The 26,397-nt window shown below is 53.4% G+C and overlaps 1 protein-coding gene across 4 annotated transcripts in view; it reads left to right on the top strand.

Annotated features, from left to right (window-relative positions):
- The window catches only part of RYR1 (ryanodine receptor 1), a 117,521-nt gene extending 91,213 nt beyond the window's left edge, over nucleotides 1–26,308 (top strand). For all 4 annotated transcript variants that reach the window (XM_058707775.1, XM_058707772.1, XM_058707773.1 and 1 more), the window contains 17 exons: nucleotides 10,694–11,035; nucleotides 13,399–14,205; nucleotides 14,887–14,963; nucleotides 15,481–15,634; nucleotides 16,637–16,723; nucleotides 17,546–17,797; nucleotides 18,363–18,493; nucleotides 20,333–20,375; nucleotides 21,582–21,712; nucleotides 21,818–21,878; nucleotides 22,343–22,489; nucleotides 22,728–22,862; nucleotides 24,861–25,017; nucleotides 25,454–25,518; nucleotides 25,607–25,707; nucleotides 25,877–25,928; nucleotides 26,071–26,308. In XM_058707775.1, coding sequence (XP_058563758.1) covers nucleotides 10,694–11,035; nucleotides 13,399–14,205; nucleotides 14,887–14,963; nucleotides 15,481–15,634; nucleotides 16,637–16,723; nucleotides 17,546–17,797; nucleotides 18,363–18,493; nucleotides 20,333–20,375; nucleotides 21,582–21,712; nucleotides 21,818–21,878; nucleotides 22,343–22,489; nucleotides 22,728–22,862; nucleotides 24,861–25,017; nucleotides 25,454–25,518; nucleotides 25,607–25,707; nucleotides 25,877–25,928; nucleotides 26,071–26,166 — 2,838 coding nt within the window. In that variant the 3' untranslated portion in view covers nucleotides 26,167–26,308. The remainder of the gene's footprint in view (nucleotides 1–10,693; nucleotides 11,036–13,398; nucleotides 14,206–14,886; nucleotides 14,964–15,480; nucleotides 15,635–16,636; nucleotides 16,724–17,545; nucleotides 17,798–18,362; nucleotides 18,494–20,332; nucleotides 20,376–21,581; nucleotides 21,713–21,817; nucleotides 21,879–22,342; nucleotides 22,490–22,727; nucleotides 22,863–24,860; nucleotides 25,018–25,453; nucleotides 25,519–25,606; nucleotides 25,708–25,876; nucleotides 25,929–26,070) is intronic.
- Nucleotides 26,309–26,397: the final 89 nt, after the last annotated feature.

Below are 26,397 nucleotides of genomic sequence, written 5' to 3'. Positions count from 1 at the left end.
TAACGACGCGATCCGGGACTGCATTTAGACATCCTGTCTCTTTAACCTCCTTCAATCCAGAACCCTTCCTTGATGTGTCTCTGGCTTTCATGACCTTGATATTTTTGAAGAACAGAGACCAGTGTTTTAGAGAATGCTTTATAATGTGTGTTTGTCTGGGTTTTCCCCGTGACTCGATTCAGCTTACACATCTTTGGCCGGAATATCATAGAAGTCATGTGTCCTCAGTGCATCATATCGGGAGGCGTGTGACGTTGGTTCTTCCTATCACTGTTGGTTGTAGCTTGGCTCGCTTGGTCCAGGTGGTGTTTACCTGCAAATGTACCGTCCTTCCCTTTAATATCTGCCGAGGATGTGCCTCGGGACAATGCAAATATCCTGCTGCCTCAAGCTGATGGATGGTGGGTTTCTTCTTCTTTCTTTCTTTCTTTCTTTTTTTTTTTATTTTTTTTTATTTTTTTTATAAAATTTTTTTTTTTTTTTTTAACGTTTATTTATTTTTGAGACAGAGAGAGACAGAGCATGAACGGGGGAGGGGCAGAGAGAGAGGGAGACACAGAATCGGAAGCAGGCTCCAGGCTCCGAGCCGTCGGCCCAGAGCCCGACGCGGGGCTCGAACTCGCGGACCGTGAGATCGTGACCTGAGCTGAAGTCGGACGCTTAACCGACTGAGCCACCCAGGCGCCCCTCTTTCTTTTTTTTTTTTTTAATGTTTATTTATTTTTGAGAGAGAGAGAGAGAGAGCAGGGAAGGGGCAGAGAGAGAGGGAGACACAGAATCCGAAGCAGGCTCCAGGATCTGAGCTATCGGCACGGAGCCTGATGCGGGGCTCGAACCCAGGAGCCACGAGATCATGACCTGAGCCGAAGTCGGACACTTAACCGACTGAGCCACCCAGACGCCCTGTTTTCTAATTTCACCGCACCCTTTACCTTTATTAGGTACCATTTTTCTGTCCTTGTTCATTTATTTCTTTTTTTAGGTTTATTTATTTTGAAAGAGAGAGAGAGCAGGGGAGGGGCAGAGAGAGAGGGAGAGAAAGAATCTCAAGCAAGTTCCGCATTGTCAGCGTGGAGCCTGATGAGGGGCTCGATCTCACAAATCATGAGATCATGACCCGAGCTGCAACCAAGAGTCGGATGCTTAACTGACCGAGTCACCCAGACACCCCCATTTATTTATTTTTTATACCAGGGTAGACTCCTGCTTCTTATTTTAACCCGGAGGTTGCAACAGTTGCTGCCCATGCAACAAGCATTTAAATAAGTCCAGGGTCTCCCAAGTTACAAATAAAGTGTCCCCGCCCCCCAGTGCCCTCGGAGAGCCTCCCGTGTCTCTCCTCCTTCTCAGCCAAGCCTTCCAAGAGCCGTCTACCTTCGCTCCCTCCTTCGTCACCTCCCACCCCTTCCCCAACTCAGGGCTTGCCAGCTGTGGTCCCCGTCACTCTGCGGAAACTACCCTGACCGAGACGGCCAGTGACCTCTTCACCCCCTGTCATCTTCGGGCATCTGCCATGGTTGGCCATTTCCTTCCCTTGGCGATGCCCGCTTCCCCGGGCATCTGTTCCGCACGCTCGTGGGATCACTCCCCGCTCCCCCCCCTCCCTCCCCGCCCCCCCCGCCAACCTCTTGCAGCCTCTTAATCATTGCTATTCCTGAGCCCTCCAACCTTCCAGAAGAAGAGCCGATAGTTATCATGTTCTCACTTTAGGCCGGGTCCTGTGTACCAATGAGTTAGTTCATGCGGTCCTTACAACGACCCTAAGTGGTAAGGACTGTTTAGTTTGGTCTTGTTTTATCCTCATTTACAGAAGTGGAAACTGAGGCACAGGGAGCTGAAGTGAGTGCTCTCCGCGTCACACAGCTCACGACGGACAAAAAGTGGGGTTAGGACTCGGGCAGTCTGTCTCCAGAGCACAGATTCATCCCTTAAGCTAGTCTAACAAATAGTGAACGTGACCTGGGTTCCAGCTCGTGGCTGCAAGTCCCAGCCCTACTCTCAGGACGCAGGTCCAGGGAGAGAGTCCCCAAGAAGCACCATGCAGGAGCCAAATACACATCATTCGTAATCGTGTGATGATTCTTCTCAGAAAAGGAAGCCATCAACAAAACGAAAGGGCAATTTATGGAAAGAGAGAAAATGTTTGTAAACCACATATATGATGAGGGGTTAATATCCAGAACAGGCAAGGAACTTACACAACTCAATAGCAAACAGAACAAAACAAAGAAACTGAATTTAATGTTTTTATTTTTCGTTTTGAGAATGAGCGAGCATGAGCGGTGGAGGGGGAGGGAGGGGGCAGAGGATCTGAGGTGGGATCTGTACTGACAGCAGTGAGCCCAAGGGAGGGGCTCGAGCTCATGAACCATGAGATCCCGACCTGAGCTGAAGTCACCAATTTTAACCTAATTTTAAAACGGGCAAAAGACCTGAAGAGACATTTTTCAGAAGACATACAGGGGCACCTGGGTGGCTCAGTCGTTTGAGCCTCTGACTCTTGATTTTGGCTCAGATCACGATCCCGGGGTCGTGGGATCAAGCCCTACATTGGGCTCTGCACTGAGCGCGTAGAGCCTGCTTCAGATTCTCTCTCTCTCTCCCTCTCTCTCTCTCTCTCTCTCTGCCCCTCTCTCCCACTCTCACTCTCTAAAATACATTTTTTAATTTAAAAATAACTAAAAATAAAACTTACAAAAAAAAAAGAAGACATACAAATGGCCAACAGGTACGTGAAAAAGTGCTCGATGTCACTCATCGTCAGGGAAGGGCAAATCAGACATACAGTGAGCCACACCCGTGAGAGGAACCAGTCCCCAGAAGACAGGAGAGAGCAAGTGTGGACAAAGATATAGAGAAAAAGGAACCCTCGGGCGCCATCGGTGAGGATGTAAATGGGTGCAGTCACTGAGGAAGACAGTGTGGAGGATCCTGAGGAAATAAAAATGGAACCACCATAGGATCCAGCAGCGCCACTGGGTGTGTATCCCAAGGCAATAAAACCATTATCTCGAAGAGCTTTCTGTGCTCCCACGTTTGTTACAGCATCGTTCACAATAGCCAAGGTATGGAAATTACCTGTGCATGTGACTGATACAGTGGCTATTATGTATTCTTCTGCCTTTAAAGAGAAGGAAAGCCTATCATTTGCAACAACACGGATGAACTGTGAGGGCATAATGCTAAGTGCGTGGTTATCACTCACGCGTGGAATCTTTTACAAGAATTGAATTCGTAGAAGCAGAGGCTTGAAAAGGGAGTGGCGTGAAGGGCTTGGGAGCGGAGGAAACAGGGAGAGGTTGGTAAATGGGTACAGACGTTGAGTTATAAGGTGAATTTAAAAAACGAACCGGGTAAGGATCCCTGTTGACTGTTCAGAGGTTCGCACGTTAACAGGATTTGATGTGATGTACACATCTTACCGCTCAGTATCCTCTCGGTTTCACAGAGTTATAATCCGTAACTTTATTTATTTTTTTTTTTAATTTTTTTTTTCAACGTTTTTTTTTTTTTTTTTTTTTTTTTTTTTAATTTTTGGGACAGAGAGAGACAGAGCATGAACGGGGGAGGGGCAGAGAGAGAGGGAGACACAGAAGCGGAAACAGGCTCCAGGCTCCGAGCCATCGGCCCAGAGCCTGACGCGGGGCTCGAACTCACGGACCGCGAGATCGTGACCTGGCTGAAGTCGGACGCTTAACCGACTGCGCCACCCAGGTGCCCCATAATCCGTAACTTTAAACGTGCGTTGGTTTTTTTTTGGAATAAATAATACGTTCACATGACTTAAAAAGCAAAATGGAACAAGGTATGGAGTGGGACGTCTCACTCCCACTTTCTCAGCCCACTTCCCCCCACCTCCCCACTGCCGTGAGTAGCATTAGTTTCCTTTGCATCCTTGCGTTGTTCTTTTCCAATTTTGTTATTCTCCTCTTTTCTTGCATAACAGCCAGTGAACTACAGGCATTGGTCCATATCACTTAATATATTCTGGAGATCAGAGAGTGACCTCATTCTCTTTTCACAGGTGCTAAGTATTCCACTTTAGGTATATATTATAGTTTATTTGATTATTCTTTGTTGACAGACACTTGCTTTGTTCCTAGTCTTTTGCTTTTACAACTCATGCTGTAGTCAGGGCTGCCATGGATAGTTGTGCGAGTTGTACACTGTACAGAGGTACAGTTTATAGCCCAGATATTGTACATTTGTACTGCAGATAACCAGCAGATGGGAGTAAGTGCGCCGAGGAAGGCTCCATTTGGACCCCTAGCAATGCTGGCTACAATTGCCCCTGTACATACATCATTTTTTATGTGCAGTTGTATCTAAGAATATTCCAAAGATTTCTGGGTTAAAGAGTAAATGCATTTGTCATTTGGAGAACTTTTGCCCTCCATTTTTCCCTCTCAATAGCAGCATGTGAGCGTGCCTGTTGCCCCACAGGCTCGCCACCAGACCGCATCGTCAAATATCTGGATTTTTGCCAATCTGATAGGTGAAAAACAATATTGCTGTGCAGTCTTAATTCACATTCCTCCAGTTATGGGTGCAGTTAAGCATCTTTTTATGTTATTTCTTTTGCGTCACTTGTTCGGTGAACGGACCATGTCCTTGGCTTATTTTTCTATTGGGAGGTTGGTGTTTTTCTTCTTGATTTCTAAGAACTCTTATCAGGCTGATTATAACTTTGTGAGTGGTCGGAGTTGCACCTGTTTCTCCTAGCTCGTCATTTGTCTTTGGACTTTGCTCGTGGTGTTATTATCATTGCTTTGGCCATGCAGAACACTTTTGCTTTTCATGTAGAAAATCATTTGAAATATTTTATTAATTTTTCATGAAATAGATAAGACAAGCACATACCACTGTGGTTGAGGTCACCTTTGACCCCCCCACCGCCAACCCTGTTCTCATCCCACCTTTCCAAAGCCAGCCACCGTCATCCACTTTAGCTTACATCTCTCCGGATGTTTATTTCTGCATTTCTGTTCACATGTGGATCTGCATTTTTAAAATATAGCATCGTTTTCTGGTTTCCCAAGTTCTTTGTGGTTGATGGAGCACGGCTGGCAAAGCGTGTCTTCGTTGATAAGTACTCGGCAGATTCCAAAGCATCTCCTACAGTTTAGAAAGCCCCCTCTGGTGACTGAAGACACATTTCAGGCTATTCATTTATTCTTGGTCAGTACTGTTTTGAGGTTTTCCTTTCCTTCTTTTTTTTTTTTTTTTAGTCTGGAAATATTTTTGTATGTGTCTCCTAAGTTCATCCATTTAAAATGTACAATTCAATGGGCTTTTTTTTTTTTTTTAGCATACTCACAGAATTGTGCAAACCATAGCTACGATCTAAGTTTAGAACATTTTAATCACCCCAAACAAGAAACCCTGTACCCTTTAGGTCACTTCCCATTTCCCCCACCCAGGGGCCTGGCCACTGCTAATCTACTTCCTGTCTCTATGGATTTGCCTCTTCAGGACACTTCATATAAATGTAATTGTACAATATGTGGGCTTAAAACGCCTTTCTCTCCTAAGGAAAATTCCTTTTCCTTTTACAATAACAAACCACAATGTCATTATAACTCCAAACCAAAAAGGAAACAATGAAAACAGAAAGAAAAAATATCCACAACTCTTTTTTAAATGATCAGATATCTAGTCCATGTTCACACTTCCCAATCTCATAAATATCACATACAATTTAAAAAATTTTCTGAACCAAGATCCAAACGAGGCCCACCCACTGCTCCTGGCTGATCTTTCTTTAAACCCCCTTTTATCTACTGCTCTCCAGCACTTTTCCTTTGCCTTGTAGTTGATCTGCTGGAGACCCAGGTTCTTGGTCCTTTAGAGGAGCACCCACTGATAGAAATGCGATGTGAGCAACATACATATTCTAAATTTTTCGAGTACCCATGCTTTAAAAAAGTAAAAAGACACTCATAAGGTCATTTTCAACAATATATATATATATTTTTTTAAATTTTAATGTTTATTATTTTTGAGAGAGAGAGAGACAGAGTGTGAGTGGGGGAGGAGCAGAGAGAGAGGGAGGGGGACACAGAATCCGAAGCAGGCGCCAGGCTCTGAGCCATCAGCACAGAACCTGACGCGGGGCTCGAACCCACAAACCGTGAGACCATGACCTGAGCTGAAGCCACCCAGACGCCCCTACAATATATTTTATTTAACCTAGTACATCCAAAACATTATTTCAACATGTAGTCAATAGAATAAGTTATCCAATATTTTAAACTCTTTTCTCATGCTGAGTCTTTGAGGTCTAGTGTGTATTTTATGCTTTCGGCACATCTCAGTTTGCACCGGCCGTGATCCAAGGCCTCAGCAGTCGCACGTGGCCCTTGGCTGTCATTATAAAGTGCCTGTCCCGTTTGTAGAGTTTCCCACAGTTTTGATCTGGCTGAAGCAACCTTGTAGTGTCATGTAACATGTTCCTCATTCCCCTGTGTTTCCTGTAAACTGAGACTTGGGTCAAGAAGCCCATCAGACTCACGTTTGGGTGTATTTGTTTGCTTTGCCAGCACATCCTCTGCGGGGCACCATACACTTCTCAGGAGGCACGTCCTCTCCTGGTATCGCTCCTTCGGTGAGGTCAGCAGCTCCTGATGTTCGACACGCAGACACATTAGTGCTTGCGAGATTGCAAAATGACGATATTCTCATCTCTAAAAGTTTGACCATTTAGATTTTAGGAAATATGTTTCCTAAACACAAAGCATCATGTGATTCCCAAGCACTTTACAAACCTCTGTATTTCACATGTTTTTCAGTTTCTTTGTGGTTTAGGGGCACCTGGGTGGCTCAGTCGGTTGAGTGTCCAGCCCTTGACTTTTCAAGTCGTGATCTCACAGTTTCGTGAGTTCGAGCCCCACATGGGGCTCTGTCCTGACCTCGCACAGAACCTGCTTGGAATTTCCTGCCCCCCCCCCTTCCTGGTTGCGCTCTCTCAGTCTCTCTCACGATAAATAAATTAACATTTAAAAAATAATAGGGGTGGAGCGCCTGGGTGGTTCAGTTGGTTAAGCGTCTGACTTCAGCTCGGGTCATGATCTCACGATCTATGAGTTCAAGCCCCGCATTGGGCTCTGTGCTGACAGCTCAGAGCCTGGAGCCTGTCTCCGATTCTGTGTCTTTCTCCCTCTCTGCCCCTTCCCTGCTCATGCTCCATCCCTCTCTCTCAAAAATAAATAAATATTTAAAAAATTAAAGGAAATAATAATAATAGGGGTGCCCAGGTGGCTCAGTCAGTTAAGTGTCCGACTCCAGCTCAGGTCATGATCTCGCTGTTCATGAGTTCAAGCCCCACGTCAGGTTCTGTGCTGACAGCTCAGAGCCTGGAGTCTGCTTTGGATTCTGTGTCTCCCTCTCTCTCTGCCCCTCCCCTGCTCATGTTCTGTCTCTCTCTCTCTCTCTCTCTCTCTCTCTCAAAAGTGAATAAACATTAAAAATAATAATAAGCAAGTTCAGGATTTTTAAAAGGACTTTGGAATTTTCAAAAATTATAAAAGGTAAAAACTCTTCTCTGTTTCCAGGATGCTAAGGTCACTTGACAAATATGTACTGAGCATCTACTCTGTGTAACAACAAGCAAAACAGACAGAGATCCCACCCTCAGAGCAGATGGCCCAGTGGGAAGGGGCAGATGAAAATAACGAAATAAACAAAATAATTCCAGGTTATAATCTGAAGCCTGAAGGAAATGAGCGGGGTGGCATGTGGGAGAGCATGGGTGGAGTAAACCCTGTAAACAGGGTGATCGGGGGAGGCCTTTCCAGAAAAAAAGCATTGAAGCTGAGAGCTGAAATGTACCATGTGGAGGTGGGGGAGGTTGTGACATCTAGATAAAGGGACAGTGAGTGTAAATGCTGCATGGTGGGAACCAGAGGGGTGGCAAGGAGGCCAGCGTGACCGGAGAGGGCTGTTGCTGGGTAACAGGGAAGGGGTGGGAGGCAGCAAGCCACGCAAGGCAGGGGAGACTCAGACTTTTAACGTGATGAGATGGAGTCAAGGGACAGCTTTGAGCAGGGAGGAGCGTGTCCTTAGATGTTTATCCGCTTCCCCTGGCTGTGTGTGGGGACAGACAGTGGTTTGACGGGGAACGGGGAGGTCAGGGAAGAGGTTGCCGTGAGAGGCCAGTGGGAGACAATGGGGGACAGAACCAGTGCGGGGACAGGGAGGGGGCAAGTGTGTGTGGGCTCTAGATCTGTGAAAGCAGAGCTGACAGATTTGCTGATGAATCAGGTGTAGGTGGTGAGATAAAAAGGAGGAATGAAGGGTGACTCAAAGATTTTTAGCTTAAGCAGCTGGGTGGGTAGCGATGCTATTCCTGAAATGGCTAAGACAGTGGGAGGAGAGGTTTTGAAATCAAGAGTTCAGTTTGGGCCATTTCCAGGTTAGGGTAGAGATCCACAAAAAGATGTCAGGTAGGGCTTCAGCTGTAAGTGTCTGGATTCTGGGGAGAAGTTAGGGCTGAGACGGAAACTGGGCAGTTATTGGTGTGGGATAGTGTTTAGAGCCCTGGGCCTCAATAATATCTCCGTGGGGAGTGTACATCTCACGAAAGGGGTGCAGATTCCAGGCCTGGTGCCCCCCAACCTTTAGAAGTCTGGAAGAAAGGGGGCCTCCAGCATAGGAAACTGATAACAATCAGAGAAAAGAGGTATTTTGAAAGAAGGGGAGCGTTCAAATGGATGAGGACAAAGAGAGCCACAGATCACAGGAGCAGAGTCCAAGACTGAATGGAGGGGATGAAATTCCAGACCCCCCCCCCAGGGAGGGGGCGTTTTAAGAGGGACAGTGTCACTCCGCATCATAAGGGGAGGAGACAGGTGGGGGGGGGGGCGAAGGTACGTGGTGAGGAGTTCCTGTGTGATTATGTCTCCAGGCTCTGTGGTTTCTAGAACCCTTCATCATTTGCAAAGCGTGTTACTCATTTAGAAAGCATTTTGCAAAAGTTCTTGGCTACAAAGCACTTTTTAGAGCCAGAAAATTTCGCTTCTGTTCATACCCCAGAGCAGAATTTCTCAAACTGCATGCTGCAATTCATCTGTGGGGCATGAAATTCATTTAGTTAAGTCGTGACCAGCATCTTTAAAAATAAAACAGAACACTGCAGTGTTGCATAGCAAAAGTCAGAATTGTGTCATGAACCCCCTTTTTTTTTGAGCCACACTGCAAAATGCATCCTTACTGTGGGTGCAGTCAAAACATTTGAAAAAGTGCCCCAGAGAACTTCTTGTAAAAAGGACATAAGAGATCAAAGCACAAGAATGTTCAATGAAAGTGGGGTCTGTAAAGTAAAAATCTGGAAACAGCCTAAATGTCCACCATCAGGAGAATATATAGTGTTACATTTATTTTAAAAAAATACCACACAGCAGTAAAAATGTATTTGTTTGATCCATATATCAACATGCATAGATCCTGAAAATATACAGTTGAGTGAAAAAAGCAAGTTTCAAATTACAGGATTATAATAGCAATTTTTTAAATTAAAAAAGTGCATAGGATACTATGTATTTTTTTATTTTTTATTTTTGGTAACATTTTATTTATTTTTGAGAGACAGAAACAGAACACAAGTGGGGGAGGGGCAGAGAGAGGGGGAGACAGAATCCGAAGCAGGCTCCAGGCTCTGAGCTGTCCGCACAGAGCGCGATGCGGGGCTCCAACCCACTAACCGTGAGATCGTGACCCGAGCGGAAGTTGGCGCTTAACCCACTGAGCCACCCAGACGCCCCTTGGATACTATGTATTTTTGTGACAGAATGCCAGGATATAGATAGTAGAAGTATTGACACATGTTTGGAAGGATCCATCAACTCCAGGATAGGGGTTACTTTGGGAGAAGGTGGGGCTGGGGTGGGGGGAGGGGAATGGAACAAAATTGCACGGAAGGCTCCAATCATACCTGCAATGTTTTAGTTCTTAAGTATGTAGAATTTGAAGAACGTGTCAGCATGACCAATTGTTACTTCTGGGGTGACGGGCACATGACTGTTCCCATTGGAAATTCAGAGCCCCCCACTGTGTCCTCCGTCCATCCTGTAGTTGCCGGAAAGGGGTGGGGACAGCACAAAAGGGCCTTGGGGAAGGTTTGGGGTGGGGGTGGCGAGTATTAGCCGGGCCCTAGCCTCAAGGGGCTGGCCTGGAGGAGAGAGTAGTTACCTACAAGGGCTGCTCACTTTTGAAGGAGGCACACGGCCAGCACAGGGAGGAAACCAGGGAGGGAAATGCTGCAGCTCCATTCTTTTCCTGCTCCCTGACCCCAACTGGACAGACCTAGCTGCAGCCACAGGGTCCCAGAGAGCCTCCGGTGTAGCCCACAGGTGCCATCAAGTGGGGAGGGTAGACAGCAGGCCAGCAGGGCAAACCAGGATGCCACATGGAGAGCCTGGGGCACCGTTTCTTTACCAATTACTACACAAGAGCTGAGTTTCGTCAATTCACACCTTACCACCTCTGAAAAAGGAGTGGATGGGAGCTCAGCTTTGCGGAAATGCACGATTTCGGTATTTGAATGGCTGGTTCAGCCCTGTCTGTGCCAAACTGCCGGGTTTCAGCCTTGGGTGCTGGTTGCGATTCTGGAATCTTCTGTCTTTACGAAAAGTCCACATTGTGGCTCCCCAGGCCACCCCTCTGACCTACCCCCCGGTTCACCCCTGCCCACTCCCAGGCTATGGACAGCCAGAAACAGTTCACGGGCCCCGAAATCCAGTTCCTGCTTTCCTGCTCCGAAGCGGATGAGAACGAGATGATCAACTGTGAGGAGTTCGCCAACCGCTTCCAGGAGCCAGCCCGCGACATCGGCTTCAACGTGGCCGTGCTGCTGACCAACCTGTCCGAGCACGTGCCCCACGACCCGCGCCTGCGCAACTTCCTGGAGCTGGCGGAGAGCATCTTGGAGTACTTCCGGCCCTACCTGGGCCGCATCGAGATCATGGGCGCCTCGCGCCGCATCGAGCGTATCTACTTCGAGATCTCGGAAACCAACCGCACCCAGTGGGAGATGCCTCAGGTGGGCAGGCCTGCGCACGTGCATGCTTGCCTCCTCGGGCTTTGGCGCATGCTCCTCGCACGCCGGGACCCCACAAGCGTGTGCCCGCTTTGTACATCCGCTGTGCAGGTCCTGAGGGCCCTTGCGCTGCTCATGCAAGCCCATGCCCACCCTTTTGTACACACTCACGGGCCCTGCTGTGCCCTTGCACGTCCCCGGGTCTCCCCTGCCCACCTCTTGTAGATTTAGCCCACACAGGGATGTACACCCCTCCTACATGCAGCAGCGTCGCTGTGCCCCCCAGGCTTGAACGCCGTGCCTGCCACCTGCACGCTCACCCCAGGAGTTCTGGCTTGTCCTTACAGTTCTGTTGCAACCACACCCACACTGTCGCCTACCGGAACACTTTGGTTATCCGTGGTTATACGCCCTTTGCTCACCTTGCCACCGGCCCCCGGTGTGCCTTCTCTCGGCCCTGGCCTACCCGTGCCCACTCTTTTGCACACTCACCCTGGGGGCTCTGGGATGCCCTGTCATGCTGGTCTGCCCCTCACCAGTCACCCCATGTGCTCTCTGAGGTCCTGTCACACGATGTCCGTTTATTTGGAGTCCACATGTGGGTGCACATCTCTCGTACGCTCGCCCCCAGGATAAGTCCTGGCACACCGCATGGTTGCCCACCCCTCACATATTCACCCCCGCCTGCCCTCTCTGTGGCCCTGGCGTGCCCACGATCACTCATGCACACTCCGACCACCCTCCGGCTCACCCACAAGAGCCCCTGAGTATCCCTGATGGCCGGGCTTACTCCTTGGCCTCATGTGCCCCATCTCAGCCTCTCATGTGCCCTCCCACAACTGTCTGAATGTGGCTTACACACTCACTTGCCCCAAGAGTACACTCGTGTGGCCCTGGCAGGCCTCCAGCCCACCTCCCACTTAGCTTGCATGTTCCCATTCCCTGTTCTCTCTCTCTCTCCCCCCCCCCCCATTCCCACGTGTCCTCACACACCCTCAGCCTCCAGCCCTGTCTCTGTTGCCCTGGTGGCCCTCCTGCTCACACACACTGCACATCCCTTACACTCACACTTCCCGTTTGCTCCTCACCTGCATGTTCCTCCCACATGCTCTTGCACACCCCTTCCCATCTCCTACTTGTAGCCCATGAGGCTCGCACTCCCATCCCCTCCTCATAAACTGGGCCCCTCCTGTCTGACACCTGGCTGGAGCCCACTTGGGCTCATGTTCCCCACTGAACCCCGTCCTCATATTCCAGGCCTTACTGCACTGACTCTCCGGTCCCCCCTGCACACTCATGCCTGCCTCACGTGCCCTGATACTGCCCACAATGGCACTACCCTCCGGTTCGGGCCCCGGGCCCTTGCGTGGCTGACCTGTGTGCCCACGTCCACGTGCACACTGGAGCCCCAGGTGGTCGCATGCTTCCCCACAGCCTCCCCTACTGCCACGCGATTCCTCCCTTAACCACAGGACGCTTGGACATTTTGCACAGTCGCCTGTGTCCCTTGGGACACGACTGCATACTCCCCACCACCTCCGATCTGGCACAAAGGTGGTTGCACCATCCTTGCCCCACGATGTCTGCCGCATCCCCGCGTCTGCAGGAAGCCCCGGCTCACCGCGGGCCCTTCCCACTCCTGTACAAGCTGTGGGGAGCTCCTCCCACCTCCCCCCCCCCGCCCCCACCTCCTGCCTCTCACGTGCTGCCCACGTGCACACTCTTTCGCTTAGTGTTACTCCTCCAAACTCCCACTTCTGCCTGCTCACCCCCTCCCATCCCCACTTTCTCCTTCCGGTCAAGAGTCCATGCCCGCGGCCGCGGACCTCCGGTGCTCTGCAGCCATATAATAACACGAAGCACTATGTGACATTTATTAGGCACCGGGCACTGTTCTAATCCTTCGGCATCTATGAACTCATTGAATCCTCACCCCAACCCCGTAACTGAGGTCCTACGATGATCCCCATCCCCCCCCCCCATTCCAGAGAGGGAAACTGAGGCCCAGAGAGTTCCGTCCAAATCGCCCAGCTACTCGGTGGCAGGATCAGGACTGGAACCCGGACAGGCTGGCGGGCTGCGGAACTCTGGCCCTCAACCACTACGCTCCGTCTCTCGAAGGAGCGGATACCACTGATTCTGGAGCCAGCCTGTGGGGGAATTCGAGTCGTCTGCCACCTCTCAGCTGCGGCACCCCCAGGACGCGACTCGCTAGGCCCCCATCTCCTCATCTGCGAAACGCGGCTGAGAGCCCCTCTGGGAGTGTGTGCGAGGATGAAACGAGTTCCTCTGCGGGGAATGCTCGCTGCGCGCCCCCCCCCCCTCCCCCACCGCGCTCACCCCGCGGCGCCCCGTCCCGCGCGCAGGTGAAGGAGTCCAAGCGCCAGTTCATCTTCGACGTGGTCAACGAGGGCGGCGAGTCGGAGAAGATGGAGCTCTTCGTGAGCTTCTGCGAGGACACCATCTTCGAGATGCAGATCGCCGCGCAGATCTCCGAGCCCGAAGGCGAGCCCGAGGAGGACGAGGACGACGGCGCGGCCGAGGCGGCCGCGGACGGCGCGGAGGAGGGCGCGGCGGGGCCCGAGGGCGCGGCGGGGCCGGCGGCGGCGGGCGTGACGGCGCGCGCGGCGGCGGCGGCTGCGCGTGCGCTGCGCGGCCTCAGCTACCGCAGCCTGCGGCGGCGCGTGCGGCGGCTGCGGCGGCTCACGGCGCGCGAGGCGGCGGCGGCGGTGGGCGCGCTGCTCTGGGCGGCGGTGGCGCGCGCGGCGGGCGCGGGCGCGGGGGCGGCGGCGGGCGCGCTGCGCCTGCTCTGGGGCTCGCTCTTCGGCGGCGGCCTCGTGGAGGGCGCCAAGAAGGTGACGGTGACCGAGCTCCTGGCGGGCATGCCCGACCCCACGGGCGACGAGGTGCACGGCGAGCAGCCAGCCGGGCCCGGTGGCGAGGCGGACGGCGAGGGCGCGGGCGAGGGCGCGGGCGACGAGGCGGAGGGCGCGGGCGACGAGGAGGCGGCGGCGCACGAGGCGGTCCCGGGAGGCGCCGACGGGGCCGTGGCCGTGGCCGAGGGGGGCCCCTTCCGGCCCGAAGGGGCGGGCGGCCTCGGGGACATGGGCGACACGACGCCGGCGGAGCCTCCCACGCCCGAGGGCTCCCCCATCATCAAGAGGAAGCTGGGGGTGAGAAGGCCGGCGGGGTCCCGGGGGCGGGGGTGGTTTGGAGACATCGGGGCTGAGAGGGAGGACGAGCCCGGGAGGGAGACTCAGAGACAGAGGGAGGAGAGAGAACCTGAGAGACAGGCACGCAGAGACAAGGGATAGAGAGACACACGGAGACTCAGATGGAGACTTGGAGAAAGGCTCGCAGTGAAACAGGTAGTATTTCTGGGAGAGATAAAGGTATCTGGAGTTAGAGAGAGGAGAGACCCAGAAGCCAAATTAGAGGGGAACCGGGACCAGGGACTAGGACAACCCGGCACAGGGTCAGGGACACTGGGAAAGCCCCTCAGACGGAGACAGATGGTTGTGAGGGTTTAAGTAGCCCACATCCTCAGGCCCTCCCGCCAGGAGCGCCAAGGGGTGCGGTGTCAGGGGGATGGGAAGCCCTGGGGAGCCAGAGCTCCACCTGGAGTCAGGCTGACTCTGCACAGTGCTTTGACAAGGCGGTCCACTTCTCTAAGCCTCAGTTTCCCCTCTGGAAAATGAGACTCAGTCCCTCTTCTGATGGGAGGAGAATAAAAGGTAGATTGTCTAGGGGAAATGACCAGGAAGGGACACAGGCAGGAACAGGCAGATCAGCTCTGAGAGGCACTTGGGGGGGGGGGGGGGGGGGCTCCACCCTGATGCTTGCCCTGCCGCCAGGTGGATGGAGAGGAAGAGGAGCTGCCTCCAGAACCAGAGCCCGAGCCGGAGCCGGAGCCGGAGCCTGAGAAAGCCGAGTGAGTGGCGTTGGAGTCCAAGGGGCCCACCCTCTAGCACCGCTTCCCTCCTGGATCAGGAGTCTCCTGAGGTCGCACCGTGTCCTCAGCATCACCCAGCCCAGGCCAGGGCCAGAGGAGGGCCTCTGAAAGGGAGTGGGGAAACGAGTGTTCCTGTCTTCCCCCCAAGTCTTCATGTGGGCTGTTCCCTCCGCCTGGAACGCTTTCTCCCATGTTCATCTGTTTTCCTCCTCTTTTCCATTTTGGCTCGCGTGTCTCCTCCAGGAAGCTTGCCTTGACACACATCCCCCACCATCAAGTCAAAGAGGTGTTTCTGGGCCCCCACAAAACCCCGAGCCTCCCCCATCCTGGCCCTGACCATTCTGGGCCACCGCTGCCTGGTGACCAGTCTGTACCCCCATTGGACTGAGCCCCGTGGAAGGGCAGTGACCCATCACTGTGTCCCCAGTGCATGGCTCTGAATGAATGAATGAATTTCCCAGGCACCTCCTCACTCTCTCTGTGTCCTGCCCTGCAGTGCTGAGAATGGGGAGAAGGAAGAAGTCCCCGAACCCCCACCAGAGCCCCCCAAGAAGACAGCACCTTCTCCACCCCCTCCAAAGAAGGAGGAGGCTGGAGGCGGGGGTTTGGAATTCTGGGGAGAACTGGAAGTGCAGAGGGTGAAGTTCTTGGTGAGGACCCGGCAGGGGTTTGCTGACACTCCTCCCCCACCTCCCCTCCCCTCCCCACCCTCACCCGTGCCAGGCTCATCTCTCAGAAGCAGCCGGGCTGGCTTGAGGGCAGAGATGTCCCCAGGCAGAGTCAGGACCTGGTGACGGGACAGCATTTCAGGTGGCTTGGCTCCTCGGCCTCTCCCTTTTCAAGATCTTTATTCCAACCTCCACACTTTGCTCATCTGGGGCGCCCTGCCTAGGCTTCCCACCCCCATCTGCCATCCAGAGCTAAATCCAGCCAAGGCCACGGTTCCGTTCCTCCCACCACGACCTGTTTCTTGGCCCTCGGCCTTCGGGTCAGAACCACCACACCAGTCCCAGCCACTCCTGTTCGGGGTGGGGGGGCAGAACTCATCTCCTCATCCAGGCCAGGAAGAAGAGAGGGAGTTTGGGAGGACAGGGCTCAGGGCTCTGCCTGTCCTGCCTCCTCTCCAGGCCCAACCTGACCTGAGGGGCTGCAGGAAACATGTTGGAAGGAAGGTGGTCCAGTGAGGATGCATGGGAAGAACGAGGAACAGGAAGAACGATGGAGAGAAAAAGAGGGAGGGAGAGAGAGAAGTAGCTGCCCTCTGCCTGGGGTAAAGACAGGGCGGCCTCACACAGGAAGCAGCATAGCAGAGAAGTTGGGAGTGTGGACTCTGGAGCTTGAGTGCCTGGCCTCAAACCCCAGGTCTGCTGCTGCTTGGCTGTGTGCTCTTGAGCGAGACATCTTGCCTCCCTGAGTCCCGGTGTTCTCATCTGTGAAATGGGTATATCTGCTGTGCTCACTCCATTAGGGGTGTGGTAAGATTACACAAGTTTCATGTGTATAAAGCTCTGAGCACAGGTCTTGGTATACAGTAAGCACTCAATGACTAGGACGTTGTGAGAGCAGATTTCGGGTTGTGGGTGGATGATGGGGTGAATTCTCCAGGGAATAAGGTGGAGCGTGAGCTCTTTCCCTTTCTCTCCTCATCTTAGAACTACCTCTCCCGGAACTTCTACACCCTGCGATTCCTTGCCCTCTTCTTGGCATTCGCCATCAACTTCATCTTGCTGTTTTATAAGGTGCTCGTCACGAGGGGTCAGGAGAATCAGACGCTTACCTGGGCTGGGGGAGGGGGGTGACTCTGCCCCTACCAGGTTCCCAGGGCCCCCGCAGTGAAGGGACAAGGTGTGGGGTTGGGGGTTCCGAGGTGGGTTCTGCCTGGACATCTGGATCTTGGGACCCGCATGGGAGTGGGGGTGGGTATCTGGGCGCATCTGGGACAGACGCCTGACTGCGTATGGTGGTTAGAGCAGGGAACCGGTTTGGAGTTCCATGCTCAGCTCTGCCACGTGCCAGTCTTGTGCCCCTGGGCACACACCTTCGCCTCTCAGCAACACGCACTGACTCAGTTAAGCTTTTTTGCGTTCTCGTAAGTTAAAGAGAAATTTGCGGGAAGGAGGAAATGGGCAGCCCGAGGAATGGAAGGAAAGGGCTAAGATAACCAGGCCTCCTAAAGGACAAAAGGACCCTTTGGGGTCTTGCCAGGGATCTAGATAACAGGACAGAGAAGCAGTCTTGCAGAGTGGCTCCTGTGGGATAGAATCCTGGCTCTAGTGCTCACTGGTGGCGTCACGTGAGGCAAGGTGCTTAACCTCGCTGTGCTTCAATATCCTCCTCTGTAAAATGGGAGGCGGACTCTGATTTACTAGCTAGGGTTCTGGACCCACCCTCCATCTTGATTGACAGCCCTAACGAGATTGTCTCCGACAGGTCCCCCCCCCACCCCCAACAACTAACCTCAGCAGTGGGGGCTGTTCGTCTGGTCAGTGGGTTCTGGGTGGGGCAGAGCAGGTGTCAGGACACCAGGGTCCCCGCCCTGACCGACCTCTCCCCCGCTTCAGGTCTCAGACTCTCCACCAGGGGAGGACGACATGGAGGGCTCAGCAGCCGGGGACCTGTCAGGTGCAGGGTCTGGCGGCGGCTCTGGCTGGGGCTCGGGGGCCGGCGAGGAGGCGGAGGGTGACGAGGACGAGAACATGGTGTACTACTTTCTGGAGGAGAGCACGGGCTACATGGAGCCTGCCTTGCGTTGCTTGAGCCTACTCCATACATTGGTGGCCTTTCTTTGCATCATTGGCTACAACTGCCTTAAGGTGGGTCGTGGCCACGATTCTGGGGCAAGGTCTTGTGAAGCAGGGAGAGGTGCTGGGCCACTAGCTGACAGGGTCTAGGGCAGGGGCTGGGGGGATCTCCTTCGGTGGTTGGGACAAGGGGGGCCTGGGTACAGGATTGGGGCCTCCGCAAGGACGATATTTAATATTCAGGGAACTAATGTGGGTCACAGCTGAGGAGCAGGTCCTGTGTCTATGTTAATTTCTGGATCAAGAGGCAGAACTTCTCACTGGGAATATTACTTCCTGCATACTGGTCAGTTGGTGAATTAGTGGGGCCCGGTGGGGTCTGTGGGGCCTCAGACATAACATGGGTGCTAACAGGGGCACGTGGATTCAGGCACCACTTCTGGGCTTTCCTGATTTTTTCCCACCACAGCCCTGACCCGTCTGCCCACCTTTCCCCAATTACTGCCTTGATTGCTCTGGAGAAGCTCCCCTGATGTGGGGTCTCACACCTGCTCCGGCAAGATCTCCTGGCTCCCGCTGAGGCTGTGGTCTCCTAGGGAGCCTGACGCCCACCCCTTTGCCTGCCTGCACAATGTAGGTGCCCCTGGTGATCTTTAAACGGGAGAAGGAGCTGGCCCGGAAGCTGGAGTTTGATGGCCTCTACATCACGGAACAGCCTGAGGACGATGACGTGAAGGGGCAGTGGGACCGACTGGTGCTCAACACGCCGTAAGGCCCGGTTCCCCTCTGGGGGTGGGGGGTGGGAACAGAGCTGGGTTTCCTCCCCAGGCCGGGCCTCGGCCTCAAAAGACCAGTCGCTGCCAGTCCTGACTCAGTCTCCCCAAGCCTTAGTCCTCCTGTCCATAATTTAGACAAATCTCCCGTGTGTTAAAGTATCTGTGGGGGTACTGGTAACACATGGGGATCCCTGGGGCCCAGACCCTGGAGATTCTGGTTCAGTGAGTCTGGGGTGGGGCCCAGGAACCTGCATTTAAACCCTGCCCCCACGTGTGATTCTTACCCCGCTGCCACAAGTGGGAAATAGGAAATCATTTTGCTTTTAAATTGACCCCAGAGAGGGAGCGAGGGTGTGTGAGAGCAGTGTGGTGGGACTCTGGACCCCCTCCGCGCCCTCCCAGCCCACTCCGTTCCCCCTCTCCCCCACCCCAGATCAAGTCCAATTTCGTGTGTTCATGCAGCAGGGGCTCATCATCTCTAGAATAAGAACGCAAGGTCGGGCAGCCTGGGTTGACCACATGCTAGCTAGGAATTCTTGGCCAAGTCATTTAGCCTCTCTGTGCCTCAGTTTCCTAATCTGTAAAATGAGGACAAACAATAGCACCAAGGGTCTTGTAACAATGAAACGAGATGAACTCATGTGGTTTTTGGGGCACAGTGAGCCCTGGATAAGTGTCGGAAGTTCTTTTATTGTGGGGTCCTGCCCAGGAGAAGCGGTGTGAGGAGGGAGAGGAACCACACCAAGGACATCCTGTGCTCTCATCGTCACCATCGAAGGCACATTGAATTTCTACGCATTCAAGCACACGTGCTTAACGGAGAGAGAGAGGGAGAGACATCTGTTTAAAGTCAGGTCCGCCCAGGACCTCCTCGTCTAAATACCGTTTCCCACAAAAAAGGAACCAGGCTCCTTGGAGAAGCGGCAGATTTCAGGCCTGGGGCGGGGAAGTGCAATCAGCCTGGGTTACCTTGTGTCAGAAAGCAAAGCTGTGCTCCGTGGAAAGCGTGCAGCCAGGGGAAGGGGCTCCCGCTGGACACTTCAGGGACAATTTGAGCATCAGTAAGGATAGGAAGTGCCAAGAATCGAAACACATCAAATAGGCGTGAACCCCTGGATTCATAAGTCTCCACTCCAAACCCAACAAAACTCCCAGCAAGCCCACCCCTGCAGGATTTTAGGGCATCAACTTGTCAATCAGAAAAGTGGGAACGAGGGGCAGCTGGCTGGTTCAGTCGTTTGAGCGCCCAGCTTTGGCTCAGGTCACGATCTCACAGTTCGTGAGTTCGAGCCCCGCATTGGGCTCTGTGCTGTCAGCACGGAGCCTGCTTGGGATCCTCTGTCCCCCCCCCCCCTCTCTCTGCTTCTCCCCTGCTCACTCTCACTCGCTCTCTCTTTCTCTCTCTCAAAAATACATAAAAATGTGAAAAATATATTTAAAAAAAAAGAAAAGTGGGAACGAAAGGGTCAGACTCATCCAATAAGCCTAAACAGGGTGAGAGAGCACATCACTCCCTTGGCCGCCAGAGCAGGGCCAGTCTGCTGGCTCGGACTCTGCCCTGCCCTTCACGCACCAGAGCTGCCTGGCCCCCGGTGCAAGCCCGCTGCCTCCTATGGGCCCCACCAAAGATGGCAATGGGGGTAGCGGTTGACCCGGGGAAAAACTTCGCCTGGCACGAGGCCTGCGGAGCCTGACTCCCCGTGAGACGCAACCCTACTGCGCGGGGTCCCCTGTGAGAAAAGCGTTGGAACTCCCGACCACCCTGGCCCGGCTGGTGCCTCCGGGTCCTTCTGGCCCTGACACCTCGGGGTCTCTCTGTCTCTCTCGGCAGGTCTTTCCCCAGCAACTACTGGGACAAGTTTGTCAAGCGGAAGGTGAGGATGTGGATGGGGAGGTGGAAGGGTCTCCCGGGCTGGGTCTCTCTGGCTGCCACCTGGCCGTCCCAGTCCCGTCCCAGTCCATCCCACTTGCTTTGTGTGCGACCTTGGGCAAGGGGCTTTGGCTCCCTGAGGAGTACCTCAGTTTGCCTGTCTGGAAATGAGCGTGACAATCACCCCCTCCCTCTGTAATGACATAATATGTGTTATGAGCAGAGCACAGTATCTGGCTCAGAATGAGTACTCAGTTAAATACTAGTTAAGAGAGAAGAGGTGAGGCATATTATTTGAAGCACACAGACTCTGGAGCTGGATTGCCTGCTTTTCTACTCCTGTGTCAGCCTTTCTGTGCCTCAGTTTCCCTAAGATTCAAAGTGAGGTAGTAATAGGACTGACCCCACAGGGTGGTTGTAAAGATTCTGTGGCCTACGACCCGAGCAGTATCTGGCACATAGGGAAAGTAGACACATGTCGCCTGTTACCATCATTCATTCACTCAACAGACATTTATCAAGCACCTGCCATGTGCCAGGAATCCAACAGTAAACACAACAGTGATTCTGACACTCGAGCTGGCAACACAGATGATGAGCACATATATAAGGTTTAGGTGGTGATAAGTGCTGTACAAGAAAAAAGCAGTGATGGGGGGTGGGGAGGGTGTGTGTGTGTGTGTGTGTGTGTGTGTGTGCGCGCGCGCGCTGGCCAGGAGAGGTTGCCCTCTCATGTCCGGTAGGCAGGAAAGGGCACACTAGTTAATGAGGTAAAGGAGTGAGTCAAGTAGAAATCTGGGGGAAGAGTGTCCTAGGCAAGAGGAATAACCAGTGCAAAGGCCCTGAGGCAGGAATGTGTCTGGTATATTTGAGGAACTGCGAAGAGGTCTGTGTGGCTGAAGCAGAGTGAATGAGGGGGGTGAGTGGGAGAAGAATTCACTGATGGCAGAGACCCAATTATATAGGGTTCCTTCACTACTACCTTAATAATAATAAATTATCCCTATTAATTTGGTTAGTGGATCAACTGAAACTTTATCACTTTTGGACCCTCCCCCTGAGGATCTGAAGAAAGCTCTGAACCTTGTCCCTAGAAAAATGCAAGCCCAATTTCTCACACAAAGTTCAGAATGTCCCCAGAATGCCCCACACAGGCTATGCCCTCCCCCACCCCAGCCACGTCCACATGTCCCCACAATCCCTGGTACAGGTCCTGGACAAGCATGGGGACATCTATGGGCGGGAGCGGATCGCCGAGCTGCTGGGCATGGATCTGGCCACGCTGGAGATCACAGCCCACAACGAGCGTAAGCCTGAACCACCACCGGGGCTGCTCACCTGGTAAGCCAGGGGCCATCCTGTACAGGCCTGGGGCCATCAGGGAAGGTGGCCAGGGACTGAGTCTCTCAGGCATCCGCCCGTCCTTCTTCCTCCCACCCCACATAGGCTCATGTCCATTGACGTCAAGTACCAGATCTGGAAGTTTGGGGTCATCTTCACAGACAATGTGAGGAGGGGCTCATAGGTGGGGGGTGGGCTGCGGGAGGAGGGCCTTGGGAGGGCCGGGGGCTCCACCCCCAGTATCCCTGACCAGGGACCGACTCCTGAGCCCCCATGCACCTCTGGTCCTATGATACCCCCTGGCCCCCCGAAGCCCCTTGTCCCTCAGGTGCTCTTGAATTCTCAGTCCGTGTCCTTCAGCAGAGGGCTCCCCAACTACCCTTAGGATGGCTTCTCACCCAGAGTGTTCCATTACTGCAGAGTGCTCCCAGTCCTCCAGACGCCCCCTAGGCAGAGATGGCATCGTGACTCCCAGAGCACTCCCATGCCACTCAAATGTTCCTGGACCCCCTGTTCCCAGAGTGCCCCCTACCCCCCCCAAGTGCTCCTTGGCCCTCATGAACACTCCCCTCAGGAGTGCTCCCCAGGAATCCTGCACGCTCCCTGACCCCTGACCCTGTGTGCCCACAGTCTTTCCTATACCTGGGCTGGTACATGGTGATGTCCCTCCTGGGACACTACAACAACTTCTTCTTTGCGGCCCACCTCCTGGACATTGCCATGGGGGTCAAGACGCTGCGCACCATCCTGTCCTCCGTCACCCATAATGGGAAGCAGGTGTGGCGGGGGGCCTGCCTGGGGGGTGTGAGCCAGGCAGGGATGAGCTGGCAGCCTGAGTAGGGGTGGAGGGGTGAGGGTCGGGCGGCTCCGGCGAGGAAGGGCAAGGCTGGGTGGGCTGAGCCAGGGTGGGTGTGGGTAGTGAGACCCCGCAGGGAGGGCCACATTGACCGACTGGGGGTGAGGACCGGGGGGGCCGGCCGAGCGTGGAGCTGACCAGCCCCCTGCGCACCCCCAGCTGGTGATGACCGTGGGCCTCCTGGCGGTGGTGGTCTACCTGTACACCGTGGTGGCCTTCAACTTCTTCCGCAAGTTCTACAACAAGAGTGAGGATGAGGACGAGCCCGACATGAAGTGTGACGACATGATGACGGTGAGCCCCTCCCCCAGCACTCTTGGCCTGGTCACTGACCATCTGGCCCTTAGTGTTCCCGTCTGTGAGGGGGGTTGATGGTAGTTCCCACCTCGTAGACTTACTGTGAGGGTTCCGTGAGGTACTTTGAACAGTACCGGGCACGTGATCGGTGCTCAATGAGCGTCAGCCCCCGTCGTCATGTTATTTGAGCCTTTAAAGCTATTGTTATTGGAAAAGTGCTCAGACACGGTGCCCCTGTCGCTTACAAAGCATGTGATTTGGGGCCGGCTAGTCAACCTACTCACGCTCTGGTGTTCCTCCCCTGTAAAACGGGTGTGTGACAACAGTGCCTACAGCCTAGGGCTGGTTTTAGGACCCAGTGCAGCTCCCTTAAAAGTCTTACAATGGTGCCTGGTGTGTATTAAGGATTACATAGGTGTTAGCTACTCTCATCGTTATCGATAAAAGTTTCACCCAAGTATGCGACTCTTAATCTCAGGGTTGTAAATTCAAGCCCCACATTGGGCGTAGAGATTACTTTAAAAAAAAAAAGAAAGAAAGAAAGAAACATAGGGGCGCCTGGGTGGCTCAGTAGGTTAAGCGTCGGACTCGATCTCAGCTCAGGTCATGATCTCATAGTCTGCGAGTTCAAGCCCCACACTGGGCTCTGTGCTGGCATCATGGAGCCTGCTTGGGATCTCTCTCTCTCTCTCTCTCTCTCTCTCTCTCTTTGTGCCCCCCCCCGCCTCTCTTTCAGTCTTTCTCCCTGAAAATAAATAAATAAACTTTAAAAAAATTTAAAAATACATATATATAAATTTCACCCCAAGTACCAGCATGCCCTGCTTGTTTATACTTTCTCTTCTATTCTGAGAACGGTGGTCATAACCCAGATTGAGCTGACCTTACTAGAGGCACAGGCCACGGTTGGAAGAATTGTCTCAAGGCTTCATCTCACAAGATGTCCTGTAATCTTGCACCGCGTTCTCAGGGCCTAGTCCGGCTCTTCAGCCTGACATTTGAGGCCCCACCAGACCTAGTCTTGACACCCATAGCCCTATTCTCACCAGTCACTGGCCTCGGCTCTTAACCGAGACAACTGGGAGCTCTCACTTCTTGGGGACACAGAAAGAACAGGTGTAAAGTCTTTCCCAAGTGCCACGCAGACCGTGCCCTCCTACCTGTTCAGAGCCTTCTCGTAGCTCCCCAATGCCATGGGATAAAATTGAATCCCTCACCATGGCGTCCGAAGCCAGGGAAGAGCTAGCTTTGCCCGAGTCTCACCACAGTCTTTCTTGCTTTTGGCTGTCTGGCTGCCTGTTTTCTTTCAGTTCCCCTAAGACCATGTGTTTCCTCCCACCCAAGCCCTTTGCATCTGACATGCTCTCCATCCTCCACCACGGGCCCCACGGACACGCCCCTCTTTCACTTGACACGTCACCTTTCAACTTAAATGCTGCCTCCTACAGGAAGCCCTCCCTAACCATTGGCTGGGCCTCATTTCTCTCCCTGCTCTTTCTCACAGGAGCTCTATTTTCTAACCTCACCGAACCTCTTTCGGTTCCTCCCAGGAACAAAATGTATTCTTTGCTCCCCAGCGGTGTCAAAACACATGTGGTTTTCTCTGCCTGGAACACTTTCTCCCACCTAACACCTCCTTCAAGTCCCAGCTCACACATGTCCCCTCTTCTAGGGAAGTCTCGCCTGATCACCCTGGCTGAGTCAGCCTTTCAAAACTTCAAAGCTGCCTGTGCTTCCCCCACCTGCCCCCTGATCACACTGTGCTTCCCCGCCCCGGCTCTGCCCTTTCTGCCTGTGCTCTCCCTATCACAGCCATGATCACTTCTGGGCTGTCACTATCTGATGACATGTTTGTGAGCCCTGTGAGGCCAGGGCCCAGAACTGTCTCAGCCACTGCTACGTCTCCTGCCCCCTCAGCCCGGGGCCTTGGAGGTACTTGGCAGATGTCGAATGAGGGAGCGCGTGACCGGTAGGCTTCTTTCCCTTCCCCCACAGTGCTACCTGTTTCACATGTACGTGGGTGTCCGAGCTGGTGGGGGCATCGGGGATGAGATTGAGGACCCGGCAGGCGACGAATACGAGCTGTACCGGGTGGTCTTCGACATCACCTTCTTCTTCTTTGTCATCGTCATCCTGCTGGCCATCATCCAGGGTCAGTGCTGGTCGTGGTTGTGCGAGTGGGGGCTCGGTGCCCAGAGGCAGACTAGCTCCTTGAAGAGTGCAGGCCCAGGATCCAGTCTGCCCGGATTCACATCTTGGCTCTGCCTCTGCCTCTCCCTCTTCCTACTGGGAGACTTGCGGCAAGTCGCCTCTCTGGGCCTCAGTTTCTCCATATGTAAAATGGGGCTATTAATGATACTAATATGGGTATGATGAAAATTAAGGGTTATGATGAAAATTAAGTCAATTCCTAGGTGTTTTACCCATAATAAGTGCTCAATAAATGCTAGGTATTATTATCTTCAGGAAGCAGGGTGAGATTAGGGAGAAGGAGGATGGGGGGCAAGGCTCCGAGGTAGGTAGCCAGAAGAGGGAGGAGCCCGAGCTGGGTCAGAGGTTGGGCATTGACCTGCGCCCGGCCGCCGCAGGTCTGATCATTGACGCTTTTGGCGAGCTCCGAGACCAACAAGAGCAAGTGAAGGAAGATATGGAGGTAGGTCAAGTCTGGGGGTGACCCAGAGGGATTATGGGAGGCTGGGGGATGAATGGGCCCGGATTCTGATGTCTCCCACCACCCACAGACCAAGTGCTTCATCTGCGGCATCGGCAGCGATTACTTCGATACGACACCACATGGGTTTGAGACCCACACTCTAGAGGAGCACAACCTGGCCAATTACATGTGAGCATAGGTCCACTGACCATTCAAGGGATGGGGGTGTGGCCGACAGCGAGGTGGGGGGGAATGAGCATTGGCCAGTTAGGTGTGGCATCCAAGTGGGTGGATTCCGAGCCAATCAGGAGAAAGTTAGGGTAGTCCTCACCTGTCTCCACTGCCCTTCCATCCCCAGGTTTTTCCTGATGTATCTGATAAATAAGGATGAGACAGAACACACGGGCCAGGTAAGGGGGTGTTAATGGGAGGAGAGCGGGCAGGGACATGGAGAATTTTAATATAAGGTCAAGCAGCAGGTGGCAGTAAAAAGCTCATGTCAACATGAGCTTTTGAAGATGTGACCAATTCTTCCCCATGCCCCAATCCTAGGAGTCCTACGTCTGGAAGATGTACCAAGAGAGATGCTGGGATTTCTTCCCAGCTGGCGACTGTTTCCGCAAGCAGTACGAGGACCAGCTTAGCTGAGACACCCCCAGCTGGCCCTTCACCCCCACCTCAAGTGCCTTATACTCACAGCAAGTCCCTTAGTCCCAAACCCCGCCCCCAACGGCAGCTGGGGGACAGGTGACCATGTACTGGAGAAATAAAGTCTGTGCTACACTCCTGACATCCTTGTGCTGGATCGTGGACGTTTGAGGTATGGGTGGGCATCTGGGAAATCTGCCCTCCCCTTCCCCCCTTGAAGAACAAGATGAC

Source organism: Neofelis nebulosa, chromosome 17, assembly GCF_028018385.1.
Source record: "Neofelis nebulosa isolate mNeoNeb1 chromosome 17, mNeoNeb1.pri, whole genome shotgun sequence".
Taxonomy (NCBI): domain Eukaryota; kingdom Metazoa; phylum Chordata; class Mammalia; order Carnivora; family Felidae; genus Neofelis; species Neofelis nebulosa.
Note: the sequence above shows the minus strand (reverse complement) of the source record. Positions and strands in the feature narration are given on the sequence as shown.